This window comes from Dermacentor albipictus, chromosome 4 (genome assembly GCF_038994185.2).
Source record: "Dermacentor albipictus isolate Rhodes 1998 colony chromosome 4, USDA_Dalb.pri_finalv2, whole genome shotgun sequence".
Taxonomy (NCBI): domain Eukaryota; kingdom Metazoa; phylum Arthropoda; class Arachnida; order Ixodida; family Ixodidae; genus Dermacentor; species Dermacentor albipictus.
The window spans coordinates 165,326,764-165,344,520 of NC_091824.1; the positions used below are offsets into that span (position 1 = coordinate 165,326,764).

General features: G+C 45.2%; 1 protein-coding gene across 1 annotated transcript in view; it reads right to left on the reverse strand.

Moving 5' to 3' along the window:
- LOC135899928 (ATP-binding cassette sub-family G member 1-like) overlaps positions 1-17,757 on the reverse strand; it is a 56,086-nt gene that overhangs the window by 15,091 nt on the left and 23,238 nt on the right. The window contains exons 2-8 of the mRNA XM_065429303.1: positions 17,589-17,706; positions 16,580-16,766; positions 14,939-15,078; positions 13,868-13,991; positions 11,822-11,936; positions 2,076-2,221; positions 662-763 (exon numbers count right to left, since the gene is read on the reverse strand). Of these exons, the coding sequence (XP_065285375.1) occupies positions 662-763; positions 2,076-2,221; positions 11,822-11,936; positions 13,868-13,991; positions 14,939-15,078; positions 16,580-16,766; positions 17,589-17,706 (932 nt within the window). The remainder of the gene's footprint in view (positions 1-661; positions 764-2,075; positions 2,222-11,821; positions 11,937-13,867; positions 13,992-14,938; positions 15,079-16,579; positions 16,767-17,588; positions 17,707-17,757) is intronic.

The following is a 17,757-nucleotide window of genomic DNA, read 5'->3' on the forward strand; positions in this document are numbered from 1 at the left end:
TACAATGGTCGACAAGGTCCGTGACTTTTCCTACACTGAACAGTGCACACTTCTTTGTTTATGATAGACTGTCTAATACTCGACGGGTGTTAAAGAAATTTGGTATTATGCGAATACGATTGTTACAAAACGACGCTGTTGGATTTCCTAAGGTATAAATAGCTTTAGGATCGGGGCCGTATTCACAAGAGCTGTTAAGCTAAAATTATTCGGAACAGCCTCAACATGTTATAGAAAAAGCGACGGGTCGAAAAGCTTTGTAATTTTGGCTCCTAATATTCCAATGCAAATTTACTGCAAACGTTTTGAGGCTCGGGAAACCGAGCGCAGCGTTCTGGTCACAGGCACAGCCAGATAGAAGTTGTCCCATATTTCCTACTCATCATTTAATACTGATAACGTTAAGAAATGTCACGCAATTTAACATAGCCATTTTATGCCACAATGATCAAGACCGTGTTTGTTAGTCACATCGACACTGAATACTAAGAATGATTTTTGAATCGCAAGAAAACAAGAACGGGTTAATAAATAAATTTTCTTTTTTTTTCTGTTTAAGTTCAGATGTTGCATTGTCCTGGTTTATATACTTGCGGTTAATGACGTAACAAAGAAAACTTACGAAAGGTTTTTGCTTGTAGGATAAAAAACTCACACCCACCTTGTTTCTAGTGATGCAAATGAAGCACCTCTTCAACAGTGTCATGAACTGCCGATGGTATTTTGCTCGGAACTGGTACTCATGTATTTGCTCTTTCTTTTCCTGGTGGAGGTGAAAATACCAGGACACAAGCCTTTCGTGCAACAGTGCAAGATGCGGTGAAAACTTACAGGTAACATCACGGCATCAGTTTTTTTTAAGGTCTTACCAGGAGAGCCCGAAAAATGTTTCACGGTGTTGATTGTTTTGATACTAAATTTTAGAGAAAGAAACATCCTCACACTGATGCTTTTAAACGATGCTTTCTATTACTTAGTTAAACTTTAGTCAGTTTTTTTTCATGCAATCTTTTTTGTTTGTTTTGGCATAATCTACATATTCTCTACATTTTGTACAGCCTTTGCAGCTCCTTCAGTCCCTAAATCTCCAAAGTCGGGTGCCGCTGCTCCAGAAGTGAGCAATCGTCATAGTTCAGGCTCACAATAACCACTTGGTATACCCTGCTATTTTTAATTACCGTGAGATGACATCTTAGGTTTCATCTCCATCGAGCAGGAAACAAGGGGTCGCGATTTTGTCCGCATCGCACGCTTTAATTAATTTTTCATCATGAAAGCGCAGGATACGACATAGCTGCTACCAACAGGCTTGACGCCGATTAAAAATTGTACCCCGATTAAAGATAATAATAATTAATAATAAAATAATAATCGCATTTGTGGGTTTAGGCGAAAAAAAGATCAAACCCAGTGATTTGCCAGGTTGCACGCACACTGAAGAAAAAAAAGCCGGGCTATTTGAATCGACATGTGCCTTTATTATTACTTGAACGACACTCTGCGCAAATGTACATTCAGTTTTGCAAGCGTGGCGACGAGTACATGCTCTTTTTTTGCCGGCGATCTTAATGCACCTATCGTAAGTTCTCTGTCAAAAAGTAAAAAAGGTTTCTTTCTGCACCACACCTCCTGCCTCGTTCAAGCCTCGAAGGAAAGTATTAGATACCGCTGGTTTTAACCTCTTTGCTGGCCAATAAAGAACGGCGCACAAAATGCAGAATAGGAAAATGAAACGTTTTGACACATTTTGCCCCAAGCGCAGCGCGCATGTGTGGGCGTAGTCGGACCCCGTTGCATTTCTCGGTGTTTAGCTCTTGGGAGAAACAGAGTCATGTGAGCTTAACTGATTAATCGTCATCTAAAGAAAATAGTGGCGATTAAGGATATAATCGATTAATCGGAAGGTTAATCGTTCTATGGAACAGCCCTACCTACAGCTGCATTAATTTGGAAGCCTCGGGCCGCAGGTTGACACGTATCTTATCTGAAATCTTGTGCGGGTGCACGATGCAACTTATGCAACCGAATGCCAGAATGCGTATTATGTAACTAGGTCACAAACGTAAACAACGTACCTTCTCAGTCATAAGCCGTCCTCCATGAGGGCTGAACTTGGAAGAATCAATGCATTTATTTTTGTCATGGTTGACTTGATCGGGAACGAACAGCTTGGACAAGTTCCCTCTCACTTCTCCATGTTCTCCAGCGGCTATCTCTGTAACTAACGAATAGATGCCAATAGAACGTGCCCCAACTATATTGCTTGTTTAGCTTTTTGTGTAGATCATAGCATAATTGTAAGGTTACACTCATTTTCATTATTTCACTGTCCGTTGAAGTTCGTTGAGTCCACGTACACTTGGTTATATAAAGAAGTATGTGCGCCTTGTGTCCCTCCACACTGTAACATTAAGGCGTGTTTATGCGCCCTCTCGGCGCACATGGTTTCGGTATCACACTGAACATACGCCAAAAGTGTTCCCGCCAGCGTGCTGCAAATAAGGGCTTTCGACCCGTTTTAAACGCTGATTTGTTATGAACTCGCCATTAGCTACAAATGTTCAATTCGCGTCGGCTTCCTAACATACTTATAAGTATAACATATAAGTACGGCTTCACCCGTACTTATACTTTCTGGAAGGCTTCCTTCGCTGTGGTGATGCATAACTATCTGTACTGCTATCGATACTATCGATCATAGGAAGGAAGGAAGGAAAAAGTGGAGAAGGAATGGTAGGGAGGTTAACCAGTATGGCTTAACCGGTTTGCTACCCTACACATGGGAGAGGGATGGGGGAGATTAAAGATGGGGAAGGGGGAGAGGGAGAGAGAGCACATATCACAGCACACACCCATCGTCCGTTGGAGTCCATCATTCTGGCATGGTACGCGACGTTACTCTCACAGCCGCTTGTCCAATCATAGGTTCACTAACTAAGTAGCTGGGGCAAAAAGGAATACATCGATATTGTGCCATCGACTGTACAACATTACGCGACTTAACTCAAGTAACCACTGTAACATTAACTTGGCGAACGTTTCAAGTTTATTCCCAGTCACGCACTACGCAGACTGTGGTAACCATTATAGCTCACTGCATTCTCGCAGTGCAAGCCTCACCTATCACTGCAGACGGATACCCCTCTGTCACCATGGCAGCGGAGTTATTACACGGTCGAGCTTTTCCTGCCTTTAGTATGAGGTCGTATGGTATGCGCCGCGATTTTGCAGCGATGCCTTAATTCCGCTCAATTTTATGCCACTCTTATCATCCACCATTCACGGCAAAGTGATCCTATGATAACGCGGGCACAGCGTCATTCTGACCAGTGACGAAGCGCTAAAAGCCCTAAAGGAGGTAACATCAAAAATGACATCGCCACAAAATCGCTGTCATGATTCCAAACAGCTGGAGTTGGAAACGCAGTTTTGGAACAGTAACTAAAATTCTAGAGGCTACGACAAAGCTCCACTACGCCACTTTCTGAAGTAACTATGGAACATAGTATGGGCATTCTTTGAACAGAAGTACGAGCAGACTGTTGGTTCTCAATCGCTTAGAAAGCATAACACCACACGGGGGAGGTGGACTGAAGGGAAAAAAAGTAGGCATCACTTCACAAATCTCATTGCTCAGTTAGAACTAAAAAGAGAAAAGGCGTTATAAATATCTGTCACTGCACTGCAACAAATGTCAAGTTGAAATTTTATATGTGAAAATATAGAAAATAAAATTGAGGAGCCATTCCACTCTCTAAAGGTGGATGACCAGCGAAGCTGTAGCATATCAAACAGCGTTAGACAAGGGTAAACGTATTTATTTTCATCATTTGGTAATGGCCATGACGGTAGCTTTGTGATTACTGTGACTGGTTCGGTCACAACCTTAGACCGAATCTTGGTCAAAGTTAAATCTATACATGACCGTAGTTGAGTAGTTGAGTAATTTGAATTGGTGTGGCACTTAAAACCGGGATGACTGGAAAGTTTTTGTGCTCGGTTGCTGGTTTTCTTCTGGTGCTGCAATTTTCTTTATTTATAATATTTTCGTGCATCAGTAACAGGCAACGACGTTTGTGCTGAACCCTGAACCTACTCTGCTGGGAGATCCTCGTCGCGGAGCTTGCCATGGAATATATGGTCTTGGACTCGTCTGGCGGTCAGCATAGACCGCCCGCGGCTTGGAAGCGGCTCGGTTCGTCAGTAGGACACTGCTGATTCCGAGCTTTCTGACTCAAGATCGGAAGATTCGGATGCTTTCATACCTGTCAAGCACCGCCGTCCAAGACGAACGTCTCCGGCATCGTCCTCAAGTGAAGGGACTATCATATACAGCGCCATCAAGACTACGACAGTAGCTTTCATGCCCATCAACGCGATGGTAAGCCTGAATGCTATCTCTCGACAGAAACTTAACGATTTCTTCTTCAAACTTGCCGCTGGACTAATCCAAGAGCTTCGCGTGAACCCCAGGAAAAATGTCATTGGTGTTGCCACAACTGATGACAAGATGCTGCAAACTCTACTTGGTTTGCCTGAAATCTCTGGGGTCCGTACACGTCCCTACATACCACAGGGTACAAATACAGCAGCTGGTGTCGAATCTGATGTGGACTTGGATCTCAAAGACGACGTTTTTAAGAACATGATCGCTTGCACGCCACCATACAAAATAATTAGCGTTCGAAGGCTGGGCTCGTCAAAGTGTATGAAGATACTTTTCGCCTCTGGAAAGCTGCCTAGTCATACAAAAGGCTGGACTTGTGCGCTATCCTGTTCGATCTTTCGTGTCACGGCCTTTGCAATGTCATAAGTGTTTTAAGATTGATCATGTTCAGGACTTTTGCACTAGAGATCTGGTGTGTACCAGATGCGGTGGGAATCACCATGTGGATTCCTGTGAAAGTCGGGCATATCGGTGCCCTAACTGTAATGGTGAACATTTTGCAATGGATAAACGAAGTTTCTCATTGAAGAATGAACTAAAGGCACTAAATGAGAAAGCCAAAAAGAAGGCAGCAGGAGATGAAAACTCCCGTCACCGTAGTGCTGCCCCAGCGACTAAAAGCAGCGCGTTCAAAGAATGACAAAGGCACAACGCATCGGAAAGTAGGGGGGCGGACTTTCTGCCTCACAGACACATGGTGGCCAGCGCTGCCATCGAAATCGTCGGAACAAGTATCTGCAAAGAGTTCGACCACAGTGGAAAGCACTGCAAACACAATACCTAAACCGGTATCAGCCAATGACGATGTGCAACTTGTCAATCTTCTGAAGATGCTTGTCAACGTCATCAGATCTCTAATCGCTGGTCGCCAGACACCAGCAGCGTCAGCAGCAGAGCAACTTTTGGAGGCCCCCGTTCCAGTCCTCGACGGCCTTCACTAGACGTTTTACCGGAAACAATTTTAACAGTTGTTAGCAGTCTCGCCCCTTTGTGCTGCAATGGAATGTCAGGTAGATGCGACCGCGGCACGCTGATTTAGTCCTTCGACTCATCGCTATGAAGACTCCACCAGACGTTATAGCGCTTCAGGAAACTAACGTAAGGAAAGACAAATAACGATTGCCAGGCTTCGTGGGCGTCCGCAGTAACACTCGATGAGCGGAACCAGCTTGTTGCTCTTTCCAGTGTGTGGACGTCGCGCATACGGGCAATGCTTCAAAAGCATCAGTGTACGTGCGTGCTGACTTGGATTTCGCGGTTCTTGACGCAGACGGCATCTGTAACGATGAGTTTGGGTGTGCAGCTGTTACTGTGAGCCTCAGAGGTGTGTCTACGATGGTGGCAAGCATATACAACAGGCCTACACCTTCTTCCGATACCTCACTACTTGAGTGCTTAGTGTCTCGGTGTTGTGCATCGTTTGTTATGCGGAGATTTTAATGCACACCATCCACGATGGTGTAGCCGTCCCCAAGACAATCGTGGGACAGAGACTAACGAGATCATTATCAAGAACGATTTGCGAATACCGAATGACGGTTCACCTACATATATAGGTAGAGGAAAGGAGCATTCCACCATAAAATTTGCGATATCAACGAGAAATGTGTGCTTAGCCTGGTCATGTAAACCTGACCCGTGGGGCTCAGATCACCTACGCATTTGGTTAACACCAACACATACTGAGGGTCGCCAGGATGTCGTTTATACAGTGACGAAGTCGGGCAAGTTCCGTCAGCTGATAGAGGCACGATATCAAGACAACCTGTTTAAATTTATGAGTTAGTGCTTTCGAGAAGCTACAGTACAACGACGACGGAGTATCGGCAAACCGAATTCCGATCTAAAGCTTTTGCGGCTCCACGCATGTCGACGGCGCGCTTATAGACGCGGGCACAGCGCTCTAAACGACGCACCGACTGGACTATATATAATCGCATTGACGCAGCCATACGGCGGCATACAAAACAGCTTCGTCGCAAGAGCTAGGAAGCTGTATGTAGTTCGTTGCATACTGGAAGTGGTTTTGGAAGTGTATGCGCATACTGAAGGCTCTTCGCACTCCTGAAATCTGCAAGAATTCTACGGCTGCATTGAGCATAGCGACTGACCATTCACCAAAAGTAATAGCGGAGGCATTTGCAGACATTTTCGTCTCTCCTGAATGCAGTGACACCACTAATAGCGACTTTCTTTCTTTGACAAGTCACAGCACCTTAACCGCTTCCTAATGTCCAGCCTGCCAGATGGACGAGGCACATTTCACTCTTGAGGAGCTGCGACACGCGTTGAGCCTCTCCAAACACTGCACTCCTCCAGGCGAAGATGGTGTGACGTATGAAGCACTGCGGAAAGTTGATAAGAGTTTTCATGACCGTATATTGGACGAGTATATTGAAATATGGACAACCGCTGTAATCCCTGCTGAATGGAAATCGTCCATGGTGGTACCAATTTTAAAGCCCGCGCGTCCTGCAAGGCACCTCAAGTCCTACCAGCCAATATCCCAAACTTCCAATGTCATCAAGTTAATGAAGCGAATGATCTTGTTTCGCTTAGATGTCAGGCTAGATGAGCTGAATTTGTTCCCTGGTGTCATGAGTGGCTTTCGTCGCCGCCGTTCAGCTCTGGACAGCATATCAGACCAGGTCTCCGCGCTCGAATTTGCTAAAGGAAACAAGCATTCCGCCTACAGGCTCGTCCTTGACATACAGCAAGCTTTCGATTCAGTTCCGCATAAGGCGATTATTTTCGCTCTTGCAACCGCGGGAATTTCGGGTCGTCTGCTCCACTTTGTGCATAATTTTTGTCGGAGGGCCGGATGAAAATGAGTGTCGGAGGAGTAATTAGTGAATACCGAAATGCGAAGTGCGTTGTCCCAGAGGGCAGCGTATTATCGCCGCTTTTGTTTAACGCGGCACTCGCCGCGATTCCAAGTCGTTTGCCTCGGGACAGTGACTTCCCTGTGAGCATAGCTGTCTACGCAGATGACATTGCTCTGTGGATAAGCGGCCCTTCGCACCTTGGTCCGCGGCTTCGTGCAGGTTTGCAAAGAGCTCTAAACGCTACTTCGGAGTACTTGGGTGAAGTTGGCCTGCTCATTTCACCTGCTAAGTCGGCTGAAATAGCATATCACCCTAAACAACGCGCTCGTCGAAAAATGAGCCGACTGTATCTTGACAAAACGCCTATAAAGTGGGTGCGACAACGCCGCTATTTGAGGTTAATTGTGGGTGATCGCATCTCTTGGCGTCCTGCCGTTAAATCTGTATGACGCAAATCGCACTCCCTCCTTAAGTATGTGGCCGCCTTGACTCCTAGAGGTCCTGGCTGCGACCAAACAACGACCCTCCAGGTGTGCCAGTCATCTGTACTCTCAGACATGATGTACGCATTACCAGTCCTGAACATACCACCTAGTTTGATGGCTCAACTGGAGCGAGATCATCACGTTGCCCTTCGACTAATGCTTGGATTACCTCGTGAGGCGCAATCTATTCCATTGCTCACTGAAACGCATCAGTTACCCCTGAGGCTGCAAGCAGACCAGGGAGCTCTATATCATATTGAGCGTCTGCACCGCGCATCGAATGGTCATTCGCTACTTGATCGTCTCATTCACCGTCCGTTATCTCGCATGGGAAAAATGGCGACATTATTTATGAATATCACTGACATTTCTCAACATGCTGCTCGAGGTACGCCTCCGCCTCCAAAAGATACAACGAAACACGTATTCCCCATTTGCCTCACAATCGCTGACATGCACAAAATGTCTGATATGCCTGTTTCGGCAATATTCCAATTGGCTCAGTCTCACATGTTCGAAAAGCTTCCAGATTATCTTCAAATATTCACAGATGCATCTGTACACAGCGACGGCCAAGGTACTACCTCTGCGGCTTTTTTCTGCCCTTCAACTGACTGCCCACTTGGCAGTCAGCGCTTGTCTGTGGTATTTGTTTCCTTGTGTCCACGTCTTTTTCGCGCTGTTTAACCTCAGTTCAACTCAAGTACGGCGTATCTTTCAAATACCTCATCCAGCTTCGTCAACAACTGCGGAGCTAGCAGCGATTAATGTTGCACTGCGATACGTGCAAGAGGAGCTAGCTACATCGAACGTTGCCATCTTTGCGCACTCCCGTGCTGCCCTTAGCAGGTTACAACGCAGTGAGATTGATTGTCCACTTGCGCGCAGCATGACTCACTCTGCGAGCAAAATTTCATCACGTGGAGTATCTCTCGTTGCTCAATGGATACCTTCACACGTAGGAATCGCCGGAAATGAAGAGGCTGATCGGCTCGCTTCAGCTTGCGCTCATAACAACTGTGACTGCCAAGAAATTTTGTGCAAACTTGATGACGCCGGTCTGCTGATTCATCGCCATCTACTCAAGCAGCATCCAGACCAGCGCGTAGCAAATGGAACGTTCCCGCTCCGTGTTCGGTTCGAGGCTTGCCTCGTCGCGCTAGAGCACAACTACTCAAGCTGAGGGTTGGCTGCGTGAACGTGCACGAACGTTTATACAGACAAGAACGTGTGGCAAGTTCATTGTGTACGTCTTGTGGCTGCTGCGAGACACTTCAGCACCTTATATTTGAGTGTCCCGCTTTCAGTGCGCAGCGCATGTCACTAGTGAGAAACTATCATCTCTTTGGCTTGCGGTGTACGACACTCGACGAGTGTTTATACCCCAGTGGTTGTGCGTCTAAACGTGATCAGGCTCATCGCGCCCTACTTACTTTCCTAGAGTTAGCTAACTTAGGTTCACGTTTGTAGTGTCCAAATTAATCTATTCAACATTCTGTAGTAGCGGGACCTTCAGTGACCGGCCCTACTGTGTGTGATCTGTACTGTGTTCTACTTTAGTCTTTAGATTTGTCCTGTTGCTCTTCCTTTCCTCTTTCCTCCCCTCCTTCCTATCTTCCATTTCTGTGTTGCTGTCACCTCCGTTCTGAAGAGTAGGCAGGCGTTGTGCCCCTTCCGGTGGCAGTTGCCAGCCTGCTCCTCGCTTTCCCTCTCTTGTTAATGGTGTGTATGTGTTCAAAACAAATAATAATAATAATAATAATAATAATAATAATAATAATAATCCAAACCAAACTTTTCTAGCACAAACTGAGGGAACAATTTCTTGTCTGGTTTTGAAATGTCTACATTGAAATCTTCACTCCCTTTTCGGTCCCGACACATCCACATTGCAATCACCGACAACGACCACAAACGCAGTGAGTGAGTGAGTGAAGAAACATTTATTGTAGGTCCGGCGAGGACGCGAACTCGTCGCACACCCGGCTAGTCCCACGTCGGGACCGGCAGGTCTAGCCCACCGGCCCGGTCGCGGGCACGCCGGACAGCCAGGATTTGCTTTTCCAGAGCGGGGCTACGCAGAAGCGAGTCCCACTCCTCCTTGATAAACTTAGGGTATGTCGACCCGCACTCCCACAGCATGTGCGCTAGAGTAGAGGTCTGCCCGCAGGAGGGGCAGGTGTCGTCGCGATACACGTCCGGGTAAGCCTCGTGGAGAACGGACAGACACGGATACGTACTAGTCTGCAGAAGCCTAAGAGAAACGGCTTGCGCCCTATTCAACCTGGGCTGTGGGGGTGGAAAGACCCTTCTAGACATGTAGAAGAATTTAATAATCTCGTTGTGAGTAGCGGGAGCATCCCTGTGGCCGTAGGGAGGAGGGGAGTCGGTGCTTCTTGCAGAGGAAGCGCGGTCGGTGAGGTCACGCGCAGCCTCGTGAGCAGACTCATTCAGGTTCTGGGGAGCACCCTCGACCGACCCTACGTGAGCTGGAAACCAGTGGATTGAATGATGCGTGAGAGCATATCAATTCGAGTTGCTAAGAAGACGAGCAGCTTGCTTGGCAATGCAACCCTTCTGAAAAGCCCTAACTGCCATTTTGGAATCGCTATATATCTCGGACCCACGACCGTCTAGCAGGGCGAGGGCGATGGCGGCTTGCTCGGCGACTCCGGGGTCTGAAGTGCGAATGGAGGCGCAATTAGAAATCTTGCCGCTGGAGTCGACCACTACGATGGCAAAGGTCTTCCGATCGCTGTACTCCGCGGCGTCGACGAAGCTTGCTCTAATGTCTCGTTGCTTTATCTGTTTGAGGATGGCCGCTGCTCTGGCCTTGCGTCTGCCCTCGTTATGGACGGGATGGACGTTTCGGGGCACAGGGGCCACTTCGAACTTGTCTCGAATGCACCTAGGGATCGGGGTACTGACCATCGGGAATCCCGCAGGGTGGTAACCCAACTCTTCGAGGATGTGTTTACCTGCCGCTGTGGTGCTCAGGCGAGTGAGTTGCGCACGTTCTTGGGCCCCGGCAATCTCCTCGGCAGTGTTATGCACCCCCAGCTTGAGAAGATCCTCGGTATGGGTCCTGATGGGTAGCCCGAGAGCCCTCTTGACCACTTTGCGGATGAGAGCGTTGAGCTTGTCTCACTCCGCTTTGGGCCAGTTGTGCATAGAAATAGGCTTATCAATGCCTTCGTGCTATGTCACTTTACGTACCACAAACGCAGTGTCATCGCAACTAACCCAGGCAAACTGAGTAGCCAAGAACCTTACGGGGCTATTTTCTTTGCTTGCTTCCGAGGGTATGAGCCATTGACGTGACAGTTTTCAATATGCTGTTCTCCATGTTGTATCAGTGATTAGAAGAAAATTTAGCACTCTTCGCTTTACTTTACTGAGTGCTTGTAGCTTTTGCGTGAGCCATTTTGTTTGTTTTTTTTTTTGCTTACTTACGGGGTTTTGAGTGCTTACGGGGGTATGAGCCATTGATGATGATAGTTTTTGTTGACGCACACGAAAAATATAGGGAACCCTATCCATGTACAGCTTCGCTGTAAAACAAATTTTGTTAAGCTGGTGTAACCATTCCAAGGTTAGCTTAGAGCATGAATAAGCTATAACAATATCTGAAGTTTCGCAGTGAAAACAAACATTTCATTTGTAAAGATTTTTACAAAAAATGTCTTAATGTAGTGGTGTTGATTGTCAGTTACTGAAACACTTTAGGCTTAGCCAACAAGTGCAAAGATATTCATACACAATCAATATGAAACGTTAATAAGTTATCGTAGTACAATCACTTATATTATCGCTATTAGTAGTAGTAGTAAATAGGACTATTGATGCCATCTGTGTTCCATCTACAGATAGTTTTGCTTCGGTATATGTCGTTACCGTTACCCTTAATTTCTAAACGATGCGAAGTTGAAAGGCGCATACATCGGTCAGAATTTTATGATCAATCGGCCTAACACCAATAATATAGTTTAGGCTACGACAGCAGAATACTTTCTTTAATTATAGCTTGAATAGGAATGCTGTGCATATCGTGATGGCTTACTCACTGAAGTCAGTAGGGTTGGTGTGAAGTGGGCAGTGAAGGTCTTGAGAATCCAAAAATTCCAACAACTTGTTCCCCGAATCATTGTATATGCATCTCCCTTCCGAAAGCACGTAAAGCTGCGAGATCAATTTTAAGACACATCCGTTGAGACTTTTGGGATGAAATTGTCTAACAAATTTTCTGGAGTGCTTACTGCATGCATCAAATCAAAGTTAACACGCTGGCCTTTCGCTTGCCTTTCATCCTTAGCGGTGTTTACACGAATGCGACAAGTGGCGCATCGCATTTCTAGCGCATTACATCCGTGTAAACGGTGGTCGGCAATTCGCAATAATGTGCTTGGAGAGGGTAGATCGACACGGGGTAGGTCGTCTCATGCGCTGCTTGTAAACACTAGCGTATCGTATTGAAGCAGAAAAATTGAGAACGCTGCCGTCATGTGCTCTCCTCCACTGCCCGGCGAAATTCAATCGTTGCAAATAGGTTTTGACTTATTTCAGGTGGCATATATAGCAGTACCTGTAAACGCTCTCACATAGTATTACCTTGATGCGCAATGTAATGTAACACGCTACCGTCGCATTCATGTAAACGCGAATATGGAAGTGGAAACAGAGTGGAAATGGCGACAAACGACTGGTATTCATAATCAACAGGAATCTGTACTTTTACGGCGAGGTCTCCTGGCATTAGCATCACCATTGAATTTTAACCTGAGGTATAGCGCTCATCGTTTAGCCATTTGTCAGGCGCCATTGCGCGCAACTCGGATGTTCAGTTAAAACACAGACCCTTAAAAGCTAGAACGCATGCGTATAATGTGTCATGTTTAGCGCTGCACTTTTGGTTGCTGCTCGCCGCGTTTGCGTGTGCTATAACAACATGGCTTCACGTAGGCAGCACTGCCATTACGGGACGCTTGCACCATCGCCGGCGACCTGCTGTACTGTTTTTTCTTGCGTTATTTCATCTCGACACGCCTGTCAGTTTGTGAACTTGAAATATTTCAGTTCCCAACAAGAATTCTGAACTCTAATTAGCACGTATTTGTTAATATTATATGGCACCCACATAGTATCTCCAAGTTGGAATTTCTTCTAGCACGTTTCTCCTAAAATGTGCTTCACTCTTGCCAATTATCATCTTGACACGCCCGATTGTTCCGAAACCACACGCTGTTAAGGGCCCCTTATACGGCTTTCTTTGTTTATTTTTCTTTTCTTTTTTTACAGCAGACTTTTTTTTTTAGATCGCTTGTGGCGGATAGCACAATTCTAGACCTTGAGATTACTGAAAGAGGCGCCTTTTCATTTCGATTTCTCGCGCATGTACGCCTTCATGAGTAATCCTGCTCAATGACTAGGATTATACGATCTGCCACAAGCGATCTTTAACATTCTGTGCGGTCTAGAGAAATATAGAGCAACAATGTTCATTCAATGAAACTTTGGCATTTTCTCACACCGTGCCTAATTATCCTGCACACTTACAAATTCTTCAGACATCACCATTGACATGGTCAATATCTCCTCCAATTTTATTTGTGGTAGCTACAATTGTTGTCTTTATGAATGTTCATCAATATTTGTCGATATTTGAAGGCTATACCTTCGGGGTGGACATTCTCGACGGGGCATCTCTAGCCGCACCAATTGCTTTGCCGAAATGGTCCTGAATATCCTCGCGAAGCGCTTAATCTAACACCTTAATTGCAATGAGTGACGTGCCCAAATAGCAACTGCTTCAAGTACGGTTAACCACTGCGCAGCTCTGATAGGGATTTGTACACTTTAGCTGTGCTCTCTACGTGAGCAGGTACAATAACAATAGTGAGTAGCATATTAAAACGCCATACGCAACAGCTAATATAAATTTAGTCATGGGATCTATAAAAAAGATCCCCTGGCCTAACAAAGCTACAAATTATGGCCATGGGTTTATAGTGCGCGCTCCCGATCGCATATATATATGCAATTCTCAGCATCTTCCAATCCTCAGCATCTTACAATCCGCATCCATGCTGTCTAATGTGGTGCTCTGGACTTACTCTGTCGAAATGCGAGAACAGCGCAGTGCTGGGATTGTGGATTGCACAAATCACGGTGTGTCCGCACGAAGCAAGAGACTTGAGCACACGAACGCAGCGCAGCGCCGAACTGTTGTCCATTCCGCTGCAGAATGTGTTATACGAAAAAGTCACGTCATTTCCCAATGGAGGCCTAATTCAAAAAGTATGCGGGGTTCTACTTGGACTTTGTTCTAACACCGATGACATAATGGAAATGACGCTCGCCTTGAAACAATCGATTATCTATTCATAGAGCACCAAAGTTGTTTGTTAGTTTGCAGGTACAAGGCGTTTAATGAGATCGAATGTGGCATCTTTATCTTTATTAAAAGTATTTTCATTATGACATTTTTATTCACTTGTATATTTCTTGATGTCCATTGCGTTTTCTATTTCTTTTTTCCGCACAAGACACTATGGAATGGCCGAGGTGGTTTCTACCTCGACGTCTACAGGACAACCGATTTACAATAGAACGAAACAAAACCGAGAATGAGTATTTTGTTTGGTGGCACAAGTACTCCCTTTCTGAAGTCTCGTGACTTCAGAAATGGAATACTTGTGGCATCAAACAAAATACTACCCCTTCGATATGAACAAATGTCATCTGCCCTATCTGTTTCCCTTCGTGATTTCTCTTATATGCTTGTTTCAAAAGCTGTGCCTCAGAAGAAAGCACACACAGTACCAATAACTGAAAGAGGCTGCAGCACACCACAGCACATCTTCCTTTAAACCACTTTAAGGCTGGCCATAGCGGCCTAGGCACAACCCCACCCCTCCTCCCCTAGCTCATTCCACCTCCTCCCTGCCCTTTCTGAGACATGCCAGTAATTATGCAGTGACAAAAGCGGGTGTTCACTTCCACACACACACCCATCTTTATGCCTACCTTCGATCCTCCCTGCTTCACACGACTCCGGGTGTATCGCTTACTGTGCGATTTATTGCGCTTTCTTGTTGTCCTCCTTAACGAGAAGTATGTCCTCCTGGAGTGGTTAGCCTATTCACTGCTATAGCAAAAGTTACGCAAACGAAATGACACATAACCTTGTTGGCTCGTCCAGGAATACGAGTGGCGGGTTTCCGATGAGTTCCTGTGCAATAGACAGGCGCTTCTTTTCTCCGCCCGAAAGCGATTTCACCAGCGTGTTGGCGCAGTTGTTCAGGCCCCATTTGTTTATGGTTTCTTACACCTGCACGTAGAACAATATAACAGGAAAGATGCCCTTTATAAAAATAATTCTAAGGACAGCATCACAAGCTGGGCTAGTTGCCACCTGCTTACAGGAAACTGAACAGCGCGAACTATAATAAACAATGAAAAAGTCAAAGAAGTTTTTCCCGAAAAAAATTATAAGAGTCGGGACATATTTGAATTATTTTGTCACTGCACCTTCGTGTTTGCGCTGTTTATTTTTCTGCCGGCTTAAGCTTTGCCACTCGTCTGCCTAGCACATCCCGCCTGTATTGTGTCTAGAAGTTAATTGCTCCCCCCCCCCGCCAATAAAAAATTTTTCGACAACAACAACAAGTTTTTGCATGTTCCTAATAATGTAAGAGAAAATCAACAGGCAGTGACAGTCATAACGCATCTTGCTAGAAGTACTAACTTGATGGTTGCTAGCGAGAGTGCTGCCTTTCATAAGAACAATAGAATGAATTCCCGGGTCTAAAGGCTTTCAGTATCGTCAGAGACGCCTAACTGTGCTGCGATAAGCAGGAGATATAGAAAGAATAATATATATATGGAGGTCAATAAGATGAGCGTATTGTTTATTGTACCGGAATAAGGGATTAGGGGAGAAAAAATGAGGCCGGTAAGAAGAGAATAGCAGTGCTCCCACCTGGAGCTGCACATCATATCAGCAATCGGTCGCTGAAACCTGTCAACTTTTGAGATTAAAATCATTACATTTGCACTCAACGGGGTAGATTATGTTAAACCTCCGTCTAACAAATAAGCCATTAGATTCATTTATATATTCATTTCCATTTCTTTATTTATTTTTATTTTTTATTTGACTATAACACTGTCAAAGTCCAACAAACATTACAGGGGTTAAAAATGATTAATACTCTATGTTAGTTCTGTACAATTTTAGCTCATATAAGCACCAAAGTCAAAACTTTTGGAAGCACGAAAAGTGAGAACAAGTAAGAAAAAAAGAAGATTCTGCTCATGTAATATTATTTGCAAAAGAGAAGCAGTCGTTGTACGCAAGAATAATGAATTGGTGCTTAGATAACGTTAGAAATCGCGCTCAGAAATAATTTCTGCCCTGAAATTGCCAGCACTCTTGATATAAATATTACTCCTCTGTTTTGCTGTTTTCGGGCGTATGTAAGCGCAGTAGCATGTGCTACACCACCTTTGTGAGTGGACCAGCGTGTGGAAAATTTATTAAGGAGGAAGGATAAGTTGATCCCGCTAGTGAGGATGGCTGTATGCAGTTCATGAAGAAAGCTTGAATATTGTATTTTATGGCAAGATTACAAAGATGGCAGATTAGGGCTTTATTTCATTGGTGTCATGCTGATTGCACGGGTGTCGCTTGAGAAGTACGACGAAACCAACTGAGTTGTTTGGTACCACTTCTGCTCATGTGCTAGACAACAACATAAAACCATATAACGCGAACAACCATCAAAAGCCACAAGGAGAGTTCCACCCAATCATGACGCACTCACAAAATGGGAAGCGCTTCCACCTTCAAGCGCCGGCGTGCGCAGCTCGAATTTCATTCCGAGGGTTTCCCGCACTGTCAAGTCTTTCAGCAAGCAGTCGTCTTGCATAACGTAACAGCTTTGCATGTTGAAGAGCTTGGGGTCGCGAACATAGCCGTTAACGTGGACCTCACCTGCGTAGCCTTTATCACTGGAAAATAAATGAGACGCGATAATGCGACAGTCTTAGCATCACCCACGTTATAATGCTTACACCACGTGTACGGAAAGACATATGGAAAGACGTTAATTTTAGTAACCCAAAGTGAACTTCAATTGTGAATTTATGTTTTAGAGCACGTCGTTAGAGCTCTACTGCACCATTCTGTTGGTGTCGAGACATATAATTTAAATATAATAAGGAGAATGAGAGTAGAGGGTGCTGCGTCGGTGGTAGCGTTAACTACTGAGATCGTTCATGTTGTTGTTTTTGCTGTTGTCGTTGTTGATGCTGCCAAAATTAGGCACAATTGTGTTTCATTTCATTTTCACAGAAAGTGTCATGTGCCATATTTGTATCTGAGAGTCTTTAAAAGCAGGCAAGCATAAACAAATCGTGAGTTTCTGAAGTGGCACGGTGATCAGCGTCTTCATCAGTTCCTGTCTTGTACCTGTCACGAGAAAAAATATCGCGACATTACTTTATTTGAAGCATAATGTACACCACATCGCCACGCCGTCGTCCTGTGGTCTACAAGCTTTCTGAAAAAGTTCGCGAGCGATTCCCTCTTGACCGGAAATGTTACGACTTTCTTTTTCTTTCATGTTTTTGTTTAGGAGCCTTGCACGGAATTTCCCTCCAATGGCAGCTTATTAACATTGGGTAATAATTCAACAGTGCATTCATCTGTCTGTCCATTCGACAGACTCCACACTATAAACCATACTAGAAGTAATGTGCATTGTCGAAAACACGGCAAATATCTTAATAAAAACAAAAAAAGAACACACATAAATGGTACCAAACACTCACTAGAAGCCTGATAATATGTTGAGCAGAGTAGTTTTGCCGGCCCCGGATGGTCCCATGACGGCCGTCAGAGTCCCTGGGGACGCCTTCCCGTAAAGGCTACTAAGCAGCGTTTTCCTTCCTGCAAATTAATAGGTAAACCGCCACATTTTATTCGCACAGCCGATCTAAC